This window comes from Arvicola amphibius, chromosome 2 (genome assembly GCF_903992535.2).
Source record: "Arvicola amphibius chromosome 2, mArvAmp1.2, whole genome shotgun sequence".
In the NCBI taxonomy this organism is placed as follows: domain Eukaryota; kingdom Metazoa; phylum Chordata; class Mammalia; order Rodentia; family Cricetidae; genus Arvicola; species Arvicola amphibius.
This window is the reverse complement of record NC_052048.2, coordinates 60,354,682-60,371,785: the sequence shown is the minus strand read 5'-3', so window position 1 is coordinate 60,371,785 and position 17,104 is coordinate 60,354,682. Positions and strand designations below refer to the sequence as shown.

The following is a 17,104-nucleotide window of genomic DNA, read 5'->3' as shown; positions in this document are numbered from 1 at the left end:
CCAACTTGGAGTCCGCCACTCTTCCTGTTACCGCATGTCAGCAGCCCCATGGAAGGTCAGAGTTTAGTCTTAAAAGCAAAATTTAAAACTCTAGCCCAGCCCCAGAGCTGTCCTGAAGCCGCTGATCAGAGGTGCACATGAAGACAGGGTGTTTTGTCAGAACTCTGAGCCTGAGACTTGACAAGGTCCCTGTGCGGCCGCTGTTCCGATGACCCTCTTTTTAGTGCCAATAATCTCCCTGAATGTTTATTGATGTGCAACTATGTTTATGATAAGGAAAAAGGAGATACAAATTAAGACCATATTTTACAACTATTAATGACGATATCAGTTCAATATCATATCATTGAACTGATATGATATCATATCAGTTCAATGTTGCCCCTCTCACTCCAAAAACCTTCCAAGGACCACTCCAAAAATCAGTGGTCTAGGTGATTGATTACCTTAGGCAGATCACAAATCTATTTGAGCATTCATGGGACTTATTAGTTGTGAATTAATACAGAAGAACCAAATGTAACAAGTATATATAACACTTTCACCCATTTTTTGGTTTTGACTTTTTTGCCATCTTTCTTCCTTCCTTCCTTCCTTTCTTTCTTTCTTTCTTTCTTTCTTTCTTTCTTTCTTTCTTTCTTTCTTTCTTTCTTTCTTTCTTTCTTTCTTCTTCAAGGGTCCTAGCCCAGGTTAGCTTTGAACTCATGGTCATCCTCCAGCTTCTCTCTCTGGATTCCAGGCAAGAGACACCATACCTATCCTTGCTTGATCTGTTGGTTTCAACTTCTCAAACTATCAGCAAATACTCTGTGGCCTATAGAACATCTAAAATTGTTTTCAAAGTTTTGTTTATTATTTTTATTATATGTGTTTGAGTTTTGTCTGTATGAAAGTACACCATGTAGGTGCAGTAACCTCAGAGGCCAGAGGAGGGCATCAGATCTTCTGAGACTGGTAGTACAGATGGTTGTGAGCCACCACGTGGTGCTGGGAACCCAACTGGGATCCTCTGCAAGAGCAGCCAATGCTTTTAACTGCTGAGCCGTCTCTCCAGCCCCAGGCATCAGAAACTGTCAGAATCATTAGCTAACTACTGGTTTCATGATCACAGTGCTACGCAGGACATTGTCCATTGGAAAATAATCTCTTGCCAGGCTTCCTCACTCTCTGAGATCTGGTTTAACTATCGGGCTTTAACCAGTTTCCCTGACAACCGTGAGAAGCACCTGGCCAACTTCCTCTGGGTCACTTTGTGGGACTTGAGGATCAGACAGGTGGAGACCCATCTCATCAGTGTCGGGAATCTCCCGGGCCCTTTCCGGGTTTCCTCTGTGTGCCTTGGCTGTCTCACACATGTCCTTACACCCAGGGAAACACAGGCAGGTGGGTATTGTGTTTTCCAAGTTTTTCTAACTTCAGTTTTCACGTCTGCCCCCTTGTGGACACAGCTAATGGGGATTTCCTGGAGCTATGGCCTGGCCTTCCACAACTACACAGCAAGTGTGAGGGAACGGGTCGCGCCAAGGAATGACCTCTCATTAAGTGAGACCGCTGTGTACGCATCCAGTCGCTGTTCTTTTCGTCTGAGTCACGGATAGAGGCGTAACAAGAGACACAGAAGACTTTAAAGCCGAAGCAAAACTTCTCTTGAAGGGAAAACAAAGTTTCAAAGCCCAAAGCCGACTAGATCTCTGCTTTTGTATTACGGGTCCAGAATCAAGCCTTATTTTTAGCCCTCTTTATAGGTGACAAAATGAAAGCTTCGAAGCCATAAGTAATAACTTAATTGAAGCGAACAAGGATCCAGTATTCCGACCATGTGCTCACAATCTGAGCAGTGGGGAGCCCTGAGCTGGGCCTTCAGGTTCTGGAACGAGGCCTTGTGTGATCCTGTTAAACTGATTTCACATTTGTTTCATGTTATTTCCTGGTCAAATGAATAGAAATTTATCTGTAGATTCAATTTCCAGCTGTGTTGGAAATACCACATTGCCACCTGAGCAGTGAACATTAAAAATATTTTGGAGGACCCACCCTCACCCCCACCGTGAGCCTCTCATCGAGAGCCCTGGAGTTCAGCCCTTGTAGACATGTCCTCCTGTGGAACACGAACGTATGTCCTGTGACTGCATAGCCAGAGCCCGGGGCTGGGGGAGAGAGTGGAGTTTGATTGGCATCCTGGAGAGGAATGGGTAGAAATTTGTGCAATGCTAACTGAAAGACTGTGGAGATGGGGTTTCAGACTTTGGCCAGGGCTCTTGAGGTAGTCATCAAACATGAAACATTTCACTGGGAAGCATTGTTAGCAGCAACCCAGCAGTGAGGGGAAGACACTCCCTTCTTCCCAAAATTTTTCTCATTGGTGTGAGGCAAGGAAAGCGAGGCAAGTGGCTCTGAGGGGAACAGACACCTTCTGAGAAGACAGTCTACCTCTCCCTCACAGGGGGACCTCATGATGGGCAGTCATGGCTTCCCATGCTTGGGGTCTCCGCTCCTGTTCTGGAGTGCTCAGCGCCATACTGAGCAGACATTACTTGCCGCCATTGCCATGGTTCTGCAGCCCCCGTGAGCTCTCTGCTCCTGACATGGGCTATCGCTCTTCCTGGTTCCTGAAAAATCAAAAATCAGTGTTAGAATTGACTTCGGTGGCTGAAGGAATGGCTCTACTCTTATGTATATAGAATGGTGAAGATTCTGAAAGGGTCCTTCCTTTTTTGCTATATGATGTTGAATTTGCTCAGGGAAGTTATATTTCTTAAAGATAGCTTCAGTAAGTAGTGGGATTTCTACCTATCGTGAGCCGCTTCTCACTAGGTTGGTCATTATTCTCACCGTTAAATCTCTGCTCCAGTTTTTTGAGCCTGGCTTTCTGCATTTCTACCTCTCGACTTAGTGTTCCCACTGTCTCATTTTTGCCCTCATGGTTCAAGCTCACAACTTCCCCACCAACCACTCCTGAGGCCACGGGCTTTCCAGTTTTTATCTGTTAAGTTTAGAAGTTAGTTAGGGGCCATGACTTCACACCTCTGAGCACCTTCCTGGCTCCCAGGAAGCCCTGATCTCTGAGTCACAATTGTAGTCACAGTATGTGGTCCCCAGTGGGCATCTTCCGCATCTTCATCGAGCCTCACTTTCACTGGGGGCAGAAGAGTATCGACCTCAAGACACCATGAGGATTAAGAGGTCATGCATGGAAATGGTCAGTGTATGGCCAGGCACATGTGTTCGATACTTTCTGCCATCAATGCCACGTGTCTCCACTGTCCCTTCTCCAGGGCTTCTACCCGTTTTTCTCAATAGATGAGCTCAGCTGTCTTCCTACACCGAGCTCAGGGTGCTAGAGATGACGTTTCTCTGCTTCTTTCGCCTCTTCAAAGCTGCAACAGAGAGTCCCCTCCTAGTCTCACTCCCCCCCAAACCGTACCCTCCTCTGTGCTACCCTTCCAACTGACTAAACTTCCTTGGGGGTACAGAGCAGGTGTAATGAAGGGTCTGACCTTCAGGGTTGGTAGAGCTGGCATTGATCTTGTGTCTTTCTCTTCCCGACTTTTATACAGTATCCCCTTCTGCTGATGCTAATCCTAAAGTCGTAGGTTTGGAGGAGAAATGGGAGAAACAACCAACACAAAGCCTGGGCACTGGTATCCGGCACAAAGCAGAACCTGAATCAATGGAAGCTTTCTATTTTTACATTGGCTGGCCTTGGAGCATCCTCCCTGGCAGCCCCGTGCCTCCGTGCACTACATAGTGCAGATGCTTAACGAACATCTATTCGAGTGGTGGCCCTGAATGGCAAACTGCTGGCTGTGATAAGGTTGCCTCTGGCCGAGGCTCAAGATTCCTGGCCTTCTTGGGGATGCTTCACCTCATGGAGGTTCCAGAGAGAGCATGTTATGAAGTGAGTGCTCTGGGCAGTCATTCTGTTACTATGGAAACTTCCCCCAAACATGTGATCCCCTGATAACCTGGACCAGTTCCACACAGTGGAGCAACTCTGCTCTGGCCGGAAGCAGCTTCAAGGCTCAGAAGCAAGGGCAGCAGCTATCTCAGTGGTCTGTGACTTTTCTTGGAGTAGTACATCTGTCCGCTTAAGGAGACAGAGCTTAAAGGAAGCCCAGAGGAAAACTAAGTGGTTCAGAGGGAACCTTGGGTCAAGGGGTAGTGCCCCTCCAGCCCTCCATGTCACCTCACTAATTTGAATGACCTTGGCCAATGGTCCTAAAACACTGTCTAAAGAGAGACTACCAGAATGGAATTTGATAGGTAATTTACAGAACAAAAAGCAAAATCACATCGTAACACCTGTGTTTATTGACCAGAGAGCATCCTGTGTGTGCCAGGCTCCTTATGGATTCCAGGGATACATGAACGGAAAACGCTTCTGCCTCTGAGTTGTCTGTGTTACTTGAGAAGACGGACATTCTAACTTTATCTTGTGGAAGCTGATACAACTCAGAACTACGTCAACCATGCAACAGAAAGGTCACTCTTGTGTCTGGACTAATAGATTGGGAGCAAAATTTGGAATCATTTTTTATCACACATTTGGCCATTTGGCACTATTATATACTGCACTGGGAGGTTTCATCTTACTAAACCAATGGCCGCCAAGTAGCAGACAGAAGAATCAAGGCAACTGCAGAAATCTTTGTGAAAACACACATTACTGAGTGACACGGCATGGGTTAGCTGTCTGGCTGCCTGCTTAAGGAATTCTGCTGTTATCATTTCCTAGAATTCCTCCTAGGTACTGTTATCAATGCCAACCCTTTCAAATCCTCGGGAATAATTAACGACGAGTCTTAAACGGCCATGATAGACCATTTGGTAATAATTTGGGAGCACTTGTGGAGAATCGTATACATGATTTTGATCCTCTGGGCACACACAATATAAGTTGGATCAAAATCAGGTTATTGGAGACCCCTGTCTGTAATCCAGCTTGTTGCCTGTCTGCACACACCCTGGCTCATCAGGATTTTATAATCAGAGCGATTGCCTCACAAACCGCATTAGAGCAGACTCTGGCCCTAACAGTCTCAACTTTGGGGGAAGGGGAAAAATTGCTTGGAGGTAGTGTGACTTTCTCTTCCCCACAAGGTTGGTTCTACCAAAGGGTTTGTCATCATAATGATACTTTAAATAATTTTTTTTCAAAAATGGCCCACAGTTTCCAGAAACTTTTCTCCTTTATGAACTATATATGAAGACAAATCACATTTAGCTCTGATTTGATGCACTGGCCATGGTTGAATTAAGACCTTCTCTGCAGATCCTTGTTCAGTTCAAGTCAATAGGAACTTGGCACTCACCAACAAGACAGGCCCCATTCTTTCCCCTCTTGCTTCTCTCTTCCTGTGCAGGTTGACCTCTCGTTTTCCTTCCACCTCTCAGAGCCTCACCCTTTTTAATAACACTGTTGCCCTGGTAGATTGTGGAAATGGGAAATCGAGGTTAATTTGCGATGTCCTCGATGATGATATGGCCTCAGGCTGTGGCGCTGGCGTCCAGACTGGCCTACTGGTCTTACATGTCTCCATCCTTCTGGAATAATGAGTGTGGCTCACCTTGACCTGGTAGCTCTGCGGGCAGGGACCTGCTGATGACTTCTCTAAGTCAAAATGTGAACTGTTCTTCCAAAACTTGTTTACACTGAATTCTATGGACGACGTGATTGCATTTTGTAAGAAAGAAAGAAAAGAAGAGGAGGCGGGGAAGTAGACTCATATCCGGCTTGCTCTTAAGCGGAAATGGCACACTTGAAATTGAATCTGAATGAGGAAATACAAGAACGTTAGAGGGTTCATTCGTCTCAGGGAAATTAGCTTAGCAGACAATACAGGGAGACCGCTAATGTATCTAACTCAGGTGTATAGTCAAAACAACTCTGTGAACTACCAGCCTAACAAAAGCGGTGGAGAGAATTAGGAGGAATTAGTGGCAAGGGTGTGGCTCCACTCCCTCTAAGCATGTGTCATCCAGTCACTTCATCTAACTGTTTGGACCCTGGGTGCTTCAGAAAAATGAGAAAACAAACTGTACTTTAGACACTAGGGCTTGGATTGTGAGTGCAAAGTGCCTGGCAGGTGGCTCTGTGCGGACCCTGCGGTGATGACATGCTTCGAAAAGCCAGTCATTCTGAAGTACAGGCTCTCGACAGATAGATACTCGAGAAACTAAAACCAAAACAACTTGAAGTTTGCTCCTTTTCATCCCTAAAATGATTGTCTGTGCCTCGTTGCCTTGATTGGATTTTCTCTGAGCTGCTTTCCTGACTGGGGTGTGCTGCGAGGCATGAAGGGCAGCTTATCTCGCTCCGAGTGTGGAATAAGCCCTTAGCAGCCGCTGGTGTTAAAGGGCTTGACTTATCTCCTGCGTGGCAGAGCGCACTGGCTGCCTTTGCGCCCTGGCCACTGCTCTCTGGACTGTTGCTGAGCGCAGCTGTCAAACACCTCCAGTGTGTGAGGAGCACACTGACGGGCTGTCCACTCCATGCCCAGGATATCCTAGGTCCGAGGGCATTTTCATTTTTAGCATTTTTTACTTAAAAAGCATACTTAAACATGGAGTGTTTGCTCTAAGAACAACAAAGATGTTTCTTAAACTGCAGGTGATGTAACCTCTTGTCGCATCTAAATGCTGCTCCTTTCTGGGCTGCCTGTGCTCCTGAAAGGATGGTGAGCATAGCCAGCTTGATTTAAAGTGTGTCCCACTCACTGTTCCAAGGGGCATTCTCGTCGTCAGATGCTTGGCATTCACGCGTACCTTTTTCTCTACACATGACCTTCCTTTCCTCTGTTTCTAAGCCGGCCAGGAAAGCATTCTTGTCCTTGCTTTCCTCTGTGGTTGCAGTGGCCGCAGATGTGAGGACAAAAGGGACCCTCCCTAATGTTCAGATTTCCTCTTTTGTGAGAACTCTCCATCAATCCAAACTTGATTTTTGTGTGTAAAGAATGGCACGGACAATTGATATCTCAGTAAGCGATCCCTTATTATTTATTGTTTGTTGTTTCCTCATTGAGCCATGGTAGCAGCTATTTTTTTTAACCAATTTTCCTTATTTGTGAACCCTTTCCCAGGCTGTTTCTATACTTTGATCTATCCCTACAATATGAACTGTTCGGAATGTCATTGAGTTTTGATAGACATTAGTATTTAGCATGAGTCCCCCATCTAATTTTTCTGCATCTTCACAGCTGTTTTTAATCCTGTTCTTCAAGTTCCCATCTCTCAGGAGTTTCAGGGTTGGGTTGGTAGGTGTGCGCAGAGACGCTCAGTTCATCCAGAATTCCCCAAGTCCAGTGACACATGCTGGCAAGGAAACCTATTCAGGAGAACAATCTGGTGTTGTATTAAATCGGGAGTCTTACCTACTAACCAATGACTCTATTCCTATGTTTGTTTTTATGGAATATAATCCAAGGCCACACTACCCAACATGACAGTCACTAGCTAAGAGCAACTATTAAAATGCCAATGGTTAAATGGAGATAAAATTAGAAACCCACTCTAGCTGTGGTCTAGAATCCAGTAGTATAGCGAGGGAGATGGAACCGTGCCCATTTTCCTGGAACAACTATTACCCAGCTAAAGACACATTGATGGTTAGCTTCTCTCTCACCAAGTATAGACACAGAAACCAGTGAATTCTCCATGGCACATTTTTCTTTCTGGGTTCAGTGATGGGCTCAATTTGGAGTGGGTGTGTGTGTGGGGGGGTGTCTGTCCTCAGACCTTTAAAATTAGTGCAGCCATTTGTTCTGATGTCCGTGGCAGTTGCATGTACACACCTGCCATTCAGAATTTTGGGGTGTGTGTCCACATGTGTGTGTGTGTGTGTAAAGATAAGCGGGTGCTTGTCCTGATCAGCACATGACACAGGAGCCTTACCGTCATGTGTTCAGGAGCCCCGTGATGAGACGCGTCACGGTCGAGTGGGCCATGGCTTTGGGCCGCGCTCGTTGGTGGGCCTGCTCAGATGCAATCTGTTTCCAATGTGCAGTCTCCATTTTGCTCCATGAGCAGAAAATTGGTCAAAACACCAGATTTGAATCAACTACCAGAGAAGCAGACAGTGAGTTGGATTAAAGAAGACTCTTCTGAAGACAGCTCAAAATGAATGCTGCAAACATCTAGGGAGGATGAGAAAGAGTCAAAGGGTGATTAGAAACTTGGGGAACCAGAGGAAGTGGTAAAGGGGGGTACTGCAGCTCGCCTATTAGAAAGAGAGCAGAAAAACTTAACCAAGAAGCCAAGACAGTGTTCTAGTGTCCGAGAATGCACCGAAGGCTGCCTGCAGAGTTGCACAGAGAACATACAAGCAGAAGAGATTCCATTATAATTGTCCCTGTGGGAAATCACCCCTTGGAGCTGGCTACAGAGCCACCAGGAGAGCACCATGCCTACTGCGGCCACCAATTAGCGTGGGCCATATGGTTAGCCTGGCTTGTTATTCCTAATGTAGACACACAATCAATTTTACCAGCCCCACCACCCCCTTACCAAAATGCTTGGCATTTTTTTTATCTGTTTAGTAATGCTGATGCCAAGCTGCTGGAGCTTTGGACTTAGTCTTGGAGGTGAACTTGGCAGAGATCTTGGTCATGTGTCATGTATGTATTGAGATCAGGTATCACAAGCATAGGACCTGAATCCACACCTAGCTACCTGCCTTTTCATTGCCTACCAGGTAGAAGGCTGGGCTGGGGTCTAGTTGCTATTACTACCCATTCCTGGTCTAGAGAAACCTTGGTTACAAAGTTGGGCAGTTTCCAGTCCACAGTAATCAGACGGCCTGGGCTTAACCTGGGGCTTCACGACTGTGCAGTTCAGTGACTTCTGGCCAGCTGCAGGACTCCAGGAGTCTACGCACACAACAGGAAGGAAAACAGGGTTATTGGAGGAAGTGCATTAGGTGATATCTGAAAAGCTCCTCACCATGCCACACTCCAGACCTCATTATTCTCAGGCCTTGGCTTTACTTCAGCCTGATCGAGTCTGTAGGAAAATGCCCGCGACTCTCAGTCTTCCCTGCTTCTAAAAGCAAATACTTCAAAGTCTGTTTCTGAGTCATTTATATCCACTTAACTTGAAGTTAGCTCTGTCTTGAATCTATATGTGTCACCACTGATGTGCATTTTGTTGATTTTTAATATCTGCCCTACACACATGCAAAACTGAATCCCATAAGCCCAGAATCCAGACATTCCTACCAAAAGGAAGTCAAATGAAAGAAAGAATAGCAGAGCCTTTGCGAAGAGAAATTGTCTTATCCCTCACCAGTGTCAGAATGTGGAAATGTTTACAAAATGCTCATTAAAAGAAAAGGGGGTTGCAAGATAAAAATGAAATCTGGTGTACAAGTTTACGCTGGGGAGATAAGAGGAGGCTAGGCCCTATAGGGGATTTTGCATTCCAATTACTGCAACCTGACTTTTGGCGGGGGTGGGGAGTAGCCCAGGGGGAGGGGAAGAGAGAGGAAGAGTTTCCATACTTGTGTCGTGTCGTGTCCAGTGACATAAGACATTTACACTCGGCGAGATAAAACTGCCACTTAGAGCTCAGGGGGAGTTCAGCCTTCCTAGGCTGTCCTGAGGAACTGAGCAGAACCATGGGTTCTCTGGTCCTGCCGCTAAGCGCCGTCTTCTGCCTGGTGGCTCACTCAGTTTCTGGCAGCCCCATCATGGGCCTTGAGCAGTCACCCCTGGAAGAAGACATGCCCTTCTTTGACGATATTTTCACAGAGCAAGATGGTATTGACTTCAACACACTGCTGCAAAGTATGAAGGACGAGTTTCTCAAGACGTTGAACCTGTCCGACATTCCCCTGCAGGACACGGCCAAAGTGGATCCGCCCGAGTACATGCTGGAACTCTACAACAAGTTCGCCACGGACCGTACCTCCATGCCGTCTGCTAACACCATTCGGAGTTTCAAAAACGAAGGTAGGCTGGCTTGTGTTTGCACCTATGAGGCTTTGGCTTTCCTTTCTTTTCAAGAAGAAATCAGTAAATGTCCATGGGGGGATGATGTGGGAGAGGATGGATTCATAGAAATGCATGGCTCAGGTACAGTGTATCTATCAACTGTTCTCCTGGTCCTTCTAGAATTCCAAAAGTGCTATAAAATGTCCATTAAGGAAAAACCACAAAACGCCCATCATTCTGGCATCAGAACAGTTTCTTGATAGCGTTTTAATCTGGACACCAAGTATCAAAAAAGCCCATAAATGTTGATCTGCTTTTTTATCTTGTCTGCCGCTTTCTAGACAGGACTTGATTTCTATCTGGGGTTGATAAAAATCTGTCACCTTTTCCTTAGATCAAAAATGGTGAAAACAATAAAAATAAATTAGGAATTTGGGATTTGTGGTTCATTCAAATTCTGGGTGAGTTTCCAATTGCGACTCCATTTAAGCAATGTCCTGATAGAATGGAACTGCATTTGGGAGGTTCTTCTAATGCTGTGTCGTGTTTAATGAGCCGTGATAAGACCCCTGGCAGTGTGAAGAAGCCAGCTAACCGGTTGTCCAGCTCATGGTGACGGTATCTTCATGAAGAGTGATGTACAAATTTCAAATTGTTGTTCCTTCCCCTCAGATCTTTAAATGAGTCAGCGAGCTAACCCTGTGTTTATATGGCACTGGTAGAAATAATATGATATTGATAGTAGAGGCTGTGGATATAGAGAAACTGGCTCTGTATTGTTTACCAATTGTGCCTTCATAGACATTGGGCGAGCGAAAAGAAGGTTTGATCAGTGTTTGCCAGATGCTCCTCAAAGCAGAAGGCAGTGGCACGAAGCAGCTCAGCATGCGGAGAGCTAGCTGCCTTGGGACGGTGTGACTAATGACGGGGGCCCCCCCAACTTCCTCCTGTAAAATGGAAGCTGCATGACACAAATGAGTGACTCACAAGTGGCTAGAGGCAAGAGAAGGCTCATTGTTAGGGGGTGCTGGACAAACCAAGATGACTTTTAATGCATTACTTAATGTTCTAGGCGCGGGAATAAACACTGAGCGGGTATTCCTCCGAAACCAGGAGAGTGTTCGCTTTTACAATTCCGCTGATCACCGCCATTTCTATTCACTGACATATTTCTGGTGGAAACGGCAGGCTGAGGTTTCAGCTTAGCTCCATCCTCTGTACTGCCTAGGAAGTCAGAGCTATCCATACGTGGTGCTTTGGTTTCTTCTGGTGCAAAACCAGCATCAGATCCATGTGTGCACTGTGGGCATCATCGTGACAGGCACACAGTTTCCAGAGCAAATGGTGTGTGAGATCTGTCAAAGACCCAATTCTCTTGCTCTGGAATGTGACTGACTCCTCCATGGATCTCTTGTCACATATGAAAATGATTGTGGGTGGTTTTATTTAGTTAAGGCTTGGTTTTGTGTTTGTGTGTGTGTTGTTTTTCTTTTGTTTTAAGCTGGTCTTGAACTTACCATTGTAGCCCAGGTTGGCATTGTAATACTCACATTTAAATTTTTAAAAAAAATTGTAAACTATTAGTTTCTTTTAAAGACAAGGTTTTACTATGTAGCCCAGGTTGGGCTCGAACTCACAATCCTCCTGTCTCAACCTCTTGAATGTAAGTAAGCTTAACGTTTAAAAGCACATCTTTATTGACTTAATTTGATATATAGAAATCTGCACGTATTTAATGTACATAGTCTAAGTGTTTACATGTCACACATCCACTGAAGCCCCCACCTCGGTCAACCCCCAATGACCCAACCCCCATGGCCTCTTCCATCTAGAGAACATATTCTCTGCCCTTCTCTCCTGGGGGAGCAGTGCACCTGAGCTCCCATTTTTGGGTTTCCCTGACAGCAAGTGCACAGATGACTCCTAGTCAGCTAAACTCTCAGAAAGAGCCAAGGTCTCAAGGCAGAGGCCAAAGATGGGGACGTGGAAGTGAGGCAAGAGGTCTTCCTTTCCAGGAATCAGAAGAACGTCCTCAATGGTACAGAATACAGAGGAGGGCATGTAGCTTTTGATTTTGTTTCTTCGAGTGGGAAAGCTATTATCCAAATAGGTTATTCATTCAGCTGGTCAATAAATACCCCTTGGGCAACTGTAGCATCCTGTGTGCTAGAGAGAATGAACAGTAAGCAAAGCTTGATCAGGATGTAAGCCCTGGTCACAGTTGCTCTGGCCACACCAGTGACTTCAGGGTCATCCCACTGCCACTGTGTCAGTGTCCCCACTGCCCTGTGAAGATAATTTTAGTTAGCACCCACAGGAAGCCGTGAAATGTGTGAAGTAACTATGTGTTTTATTTATGTAGATTTAAAAAGTCCATACAACTATCAGCTTAAGGGCAAAACTTCAAGCCTTTAGAGAGTAAGTATAAAGCCATCCGCTGCAGAAGGATGCTGAACATAGTGTGGGTCAGAGAATCCACTGAGGTTATGAGTTGGGGAATGGTTGCCAAGGACAACAGAGGACCCTCGGATGCAGGTCCCTGGCATCTTGGTGTCACAATTCTTTGATAATCTGATGTCAAGTGTCTCAGTCCTTGTAGAGACAAATTATTTGAGGTAGGCACGCAGGAGCTCTTGGATCTCTGCGAAATTCTCACCCAGAAAGATCATATCAGGCATGGCATAGTGACACATGCCTGCACTGTCAGAAAACAAAGACGAGAGGACTTCTGCGAGTTACAGGCCAGCCTGCTCTACACAGTGAGCTACAGGCCAGCCTGCTCTACACAGTGAGTTACAGCCAACCAGGGCCACACAAAACCTTGCCAGCATACAAACAAACAAACAGTATGAAAGCATTTGGAAACGTGCTTCTGACACTAAAGGATTTCTAACAAACTGTTTCATACAGATCTCAGGAGGTTTGTGTGTGTACAACTCCATGCTGGCTGCTAGTAAGTTGCTAGCACTAAGGCAGGCCGTCTACACACACACACACACACACACACACCGCCACCTCTGCCCCACCAGGCACATCCTATCTCACTCACTCAGGGAGGACCACAGGCTCCAGGACCAGTTTAGCAAGGTTCTGCTGACCTTGTTGAACCTTATTACGTAGGGTAGGGACAGGGTCAACAAACTTCCTCTCAAAGGCCAGATAGTCCATATCTAATTCCGCCTCTGCAGGGCAAAATTAGCCAGAGACAGCAGAGCAATACCCGAGATGGGCTGTGCGCTGGTGAAGCTTTGTTTTCAAAAATCATATGACAGTCCCAGTTTGGCTTGTTGGTGTAAAAACCCTGATCTGTGGAGACCTTCCATGAAGACCAGTGGCCAGCCAACCACATGGAAACCATTGCCCATTACAAACAGAAGCTTTGAAGCTTTAGTTATGAGCTAGTTCAGAACAATCTCCACAATCCCTTGCAGGGCTTATTACTGGTCAGACAAAGAGAGGAGGGCTTGTCTGCAGCACCAAGGTTCTTTCCAGTTCTGTCCCCATGAGGCAGCTCAGTCTGGACACTACCCAATTAAACACCTGCTTTATTATGCAGCATACCTGGCGAGTCTGATTTCCCATAAATATTTTTCCTTTTTAGGTCTGTTTTCTCAACCCGTCAGCTTTAATGGGCTCCGGAAATACCCTCTCCTCTTCAACGTGTCCATCCCGCACCACGAAGAGGTCATCATGGCTGAACTCAGGTTATACACACTGGTGCAGAGAGATCGTATGATGTATGATGGTGTGGACCGTAAGATCACCATTTTTGAAGTACTCGAGAGTGTTGAGGGGAATGAGGATGAAAGGAGCATGCTGGTCTTAGTGTCAACAGAGATCTACGGGATCAACAGTGAGTGGGAGGCGTTCGATGTCACGGATGCCACCAGGCGTTGGCAAAAGTCAGGCCCATCTACCCATCAGCTGGAGATCCACATCGAGAGCAGACAAAACCAAGCTGAGGACACAGGAAGGGGACAACTGGAAATAGACATCAGTGCCCAGAATAAGCACGACCCTTTGCTCGTTGTGTTTTCTGATGACCAAAGCAACGACAGGGAGAAGAAAGACGAGCTGAATGAGATGATCTCTCATGAGCAGGATCTGGACCTGGACACGGATGGCTTCTCCAGGGGTCCTGACGAAGAGGCCTTGCTGCAGATGAGGTCAAACCTGATCGATGACTCTACTGCGCGCATCAGAAGGAACGCCAAGGGCAACTACTGCAAGAAGACCTCGCTCTACATCGACTTCAAGGAGATTGGCTGGGACTCCTGGATCATCGCGCCGCCTGGGTATGAAGCCTATGAGTGCCGCGGCGTCTGTAACTACCCTCTGGCCGAGCACCTCACACCCACAAAGCATGCGATTATCCAGGCCTTAGTCCACCTCAAGAATTCCCAGAAAGCATCCAAAGCCTGCTGTGTGCCCACGAAGCTGGATCCCATCTCCATCCTCTATTTAGACAAAGGTGTCGTCACCTACAAATTTAAATATGAAGGAATGGCTGTGTCTGAATGTGGCTGTAGATAGAAGAGGAGTCTTGTGGCTTATTTAATAACTGTAGATGTGTATATTTTGTGTTCTATTTAATGAAACTATTTAATGAAGGTGTACAGATAATAGAGGTTGCCACCTTAGGGAAGCGGACAGGTCAGTGTGCTGTAGAAAATGTGTATTTTGTTCTATAATCCAGTCCCTTCCATTTATCTTCTCTGGACTCTCATTTCCCAGTGACACCATCTCTAACAACAAAATGCGGGCCCGTACCACTCATCCTCAATGTCAGTTTGGAAAGAACAGCCCCTAAAGGGAAACAGTGTCAACACGCAGATATTTGTGCATGTTTGTGCAGGTGCACATGGACTTATGAAAACCTTTTTGTCCAGCAGAGGCAGACGAGTCTCATACATGTGAGAGGCTTCCTCCAGAGTGTCTGCATTACTGGATATGGGATTTAGGGTAAGAAAGTTCCTTTCGGGAGTTTAGCAGTCTAGAGAAGCATATTTTCCAACTGTTCTGGGAGTGTGAATGCAGTTCTTTCCATTGTAGCTGCCATGGCTCAGGGCAGCAGACTTGAGAAGCAGTCTTCCGCAGGCTCAAGAGGTGGGTGGGGTTGTCAGATACACAGAACAAATGGCCTTGACAGGGAAATGCACTTGCAAAGAATGGGCCCCTGGGCTGTGCTCTCCAGAGGGCGGGGCCTAGGCAAGAAGGCTGGGGGTGGGGGACTTCAGGACCGACTCCCCTTCAGTCAACAGGAGGCAAGGCTACCTGTGCCAGCCTTTACTGCTGTAGAGGGTCACAGAGGTGGAGGAGGGACAAAAGAAGAAGGGCACAGATGTCCTCAGGTGTGATGGTAAAAATCGTCAAAATTCTAATGGGATAACGAAATCTTTTTGGACAAAATAAAATCACCCAAGACTAAGAGAACTCTCAGAAGGGAGCTATTTTGTGGACTCTGAAAACATCTTCATTTTGTGATGTCCCTCTCTTGCTGGCCCCTTCTACTTTCTCTTTCGTCTTCTTCCCTTTGTTTAACTTCCCGCGCATCCTGTCTCTTGTTTTCTTGTGTTTCTCTCCCTTCACCACCCACAGCATGGGCTGGGAGGAGGCATCTGAAAATATTTTCACTCAGTTAGGGATCTGAGTTCTAGACTTCTGGAAACTTCACTTTATTTGATTGTAGCTATATCTTTTATGCTATGTTTTTCATGAAGAATCCAAGCCCATAAATTAGTAGACTCAGAAGCAGGTGACTCAAATGTTGAGCTTAAACTCTGAAATCTTGGAAGGAAGTCTGTAGCATTCCCATTCTTCCCACTCTGCCCTCCTCCTTGAAATCACTGTTGGTCATCCAGAGAGTTGAAAGGACATATAGACTCTGGCTCTGGTCCTACAGCTTCCTGCTAGGGTCCTAGACTCTGTATAGGAGGAGCTAGAACAGGCAGGTGCAGTCACCCCAGCATCAGCAGACAGGTAGCACAATGACTCACAGGAGATGCAGGAATATGGCTTCCAGTAATCGCCCACCTCTACCCTATTGGTTATAGATATTAATTTTGGGCCAGCTATCAGCCTCCTTTCCATAAGCTTCTTAGAGTTATACATTCAGATTGTTCTGTCAAGGACAAGTAGTTTTTGAATTTGAACTTCAACTTCATATACCTAGTCGGTCAAAAAGCAAATCTCAGAGTGGTTGTTGCCCTGAAAGAGGAATATTTTGGTCATAAGTGGGAACACAGTGAGGGACATTGTGTTAGCTGAGATGGATGTTCAACTAAGAAGTATATTATGTGTTAGCCTCTTTCTCACCTAGTGTGTCTGAACACATGCATAAGTCTGTATACATGGTAGCTGGATTGGCTAACCATGCCAGCAACCCTTGAGGAAATGGTACAGCCTTCATACTCTATGGTACACCACACATACTCAAACTCCACGGTACTGCCGGTCCTTCTTTCTCAAGGACACTGTAATAGACATATAATAAAAATCTCAGCTTGGCAGGAATAGTGTCTTCTAAGTTCTAGTCATGGCTCCACAACCAGTCGAGGGCAAGCAGAAGCTCAGCCTTGTAATTTCCATAGTTTAGATGTGTCATGTGATGCCAAATGACTCGGAAACTCCAGGAAAAGACAACAGACATATCTGTGGAAGTGCAGGCTTTCTGGCCAGAGAACTCCACTGACATTAACATCTGATATCAGAGGTGTCAGCTCTTGTATCCGCCACGCCCACGGCTGCTCGCCCAGTCAGCTCCTGAAGAGACTGAGCTGAGCTGTTGAAGAGAGGTGACAGTTGAGGCTGTCCGCGTGTCCCACAGGCTGCCCTGTTGACTGGAGTGCAGACACAAGCTGGGGCTTTGCATGGTGGTCTTCCTGTAGCAGGGCGTGCAGATAGTCACATGGCAGATATTCAAGTGTGGCTGTTTTCATTATTGTTATGATTTTTGCTGCCTTATCAAAAGTGCAATGACAAAAGCCATAAATAGAAGCATTCTTCTCCCTTCTCCTGGCAGCTGCCTGCAGCCCCTCTCATTCACTGCCTTACCCGGAAGCCACAGAGTGGGTGGGTCCTCAGGAAATTAAAATTTAGAGACACATTTCTGTGATGACGAATCTTCCACCATGGCCAGCCCAAACCAGACTTGCCTTATTTTTATTGCTTACGCTTTG

The 17,104-nt window shown here is 46.1% G+C and overlaps 1 protein-coding gene across 1 annotated transcript; it reads left to right on the top strand.

The window, feature by feature from the left end:
- Positions 1-9,548: 9,548 nt before the first annotated feature.
- On the top strand, positions 9,549-15,070 carry Bmp10 (bone morphogenetic protein 10). Its single transcript, XM_038318931.1, has 2 exons — positions 9,549-9,944; positions 13,528-15,070. The coding sequence occupies exons 1-2, from the start codon at positions 9,611-9,613 to the stop codon at positions 14,457-14,459; spliced, it is 1,266 nt and encodes a 421-aa protein (XP_038174859.1). The 5' UTR covers positions 9,549-9,610; the 3' UTR covers positions 14,460-15,070.
- The last annotated feature ends 2,034 nt before the right edge of the window (positions 15,071-17,104 follow it).

Coding starts and splice junctions, on each gene's coding strand:
- Bmp10 (XM_038318931.1), top strand. CDS start 9,611: ATGGGTTCTCTGGTCCTGCCGCTAAGCGCCGTCTTCTGCCTGGTGGCT. Junction 9,945..13,527: donor TCGGAGTTTCAAAAACGAAG/GTAGGCTGGCTT, acceptor TTTCCTTTTTAG/GTCTGTTTTCTCAACCCGTC.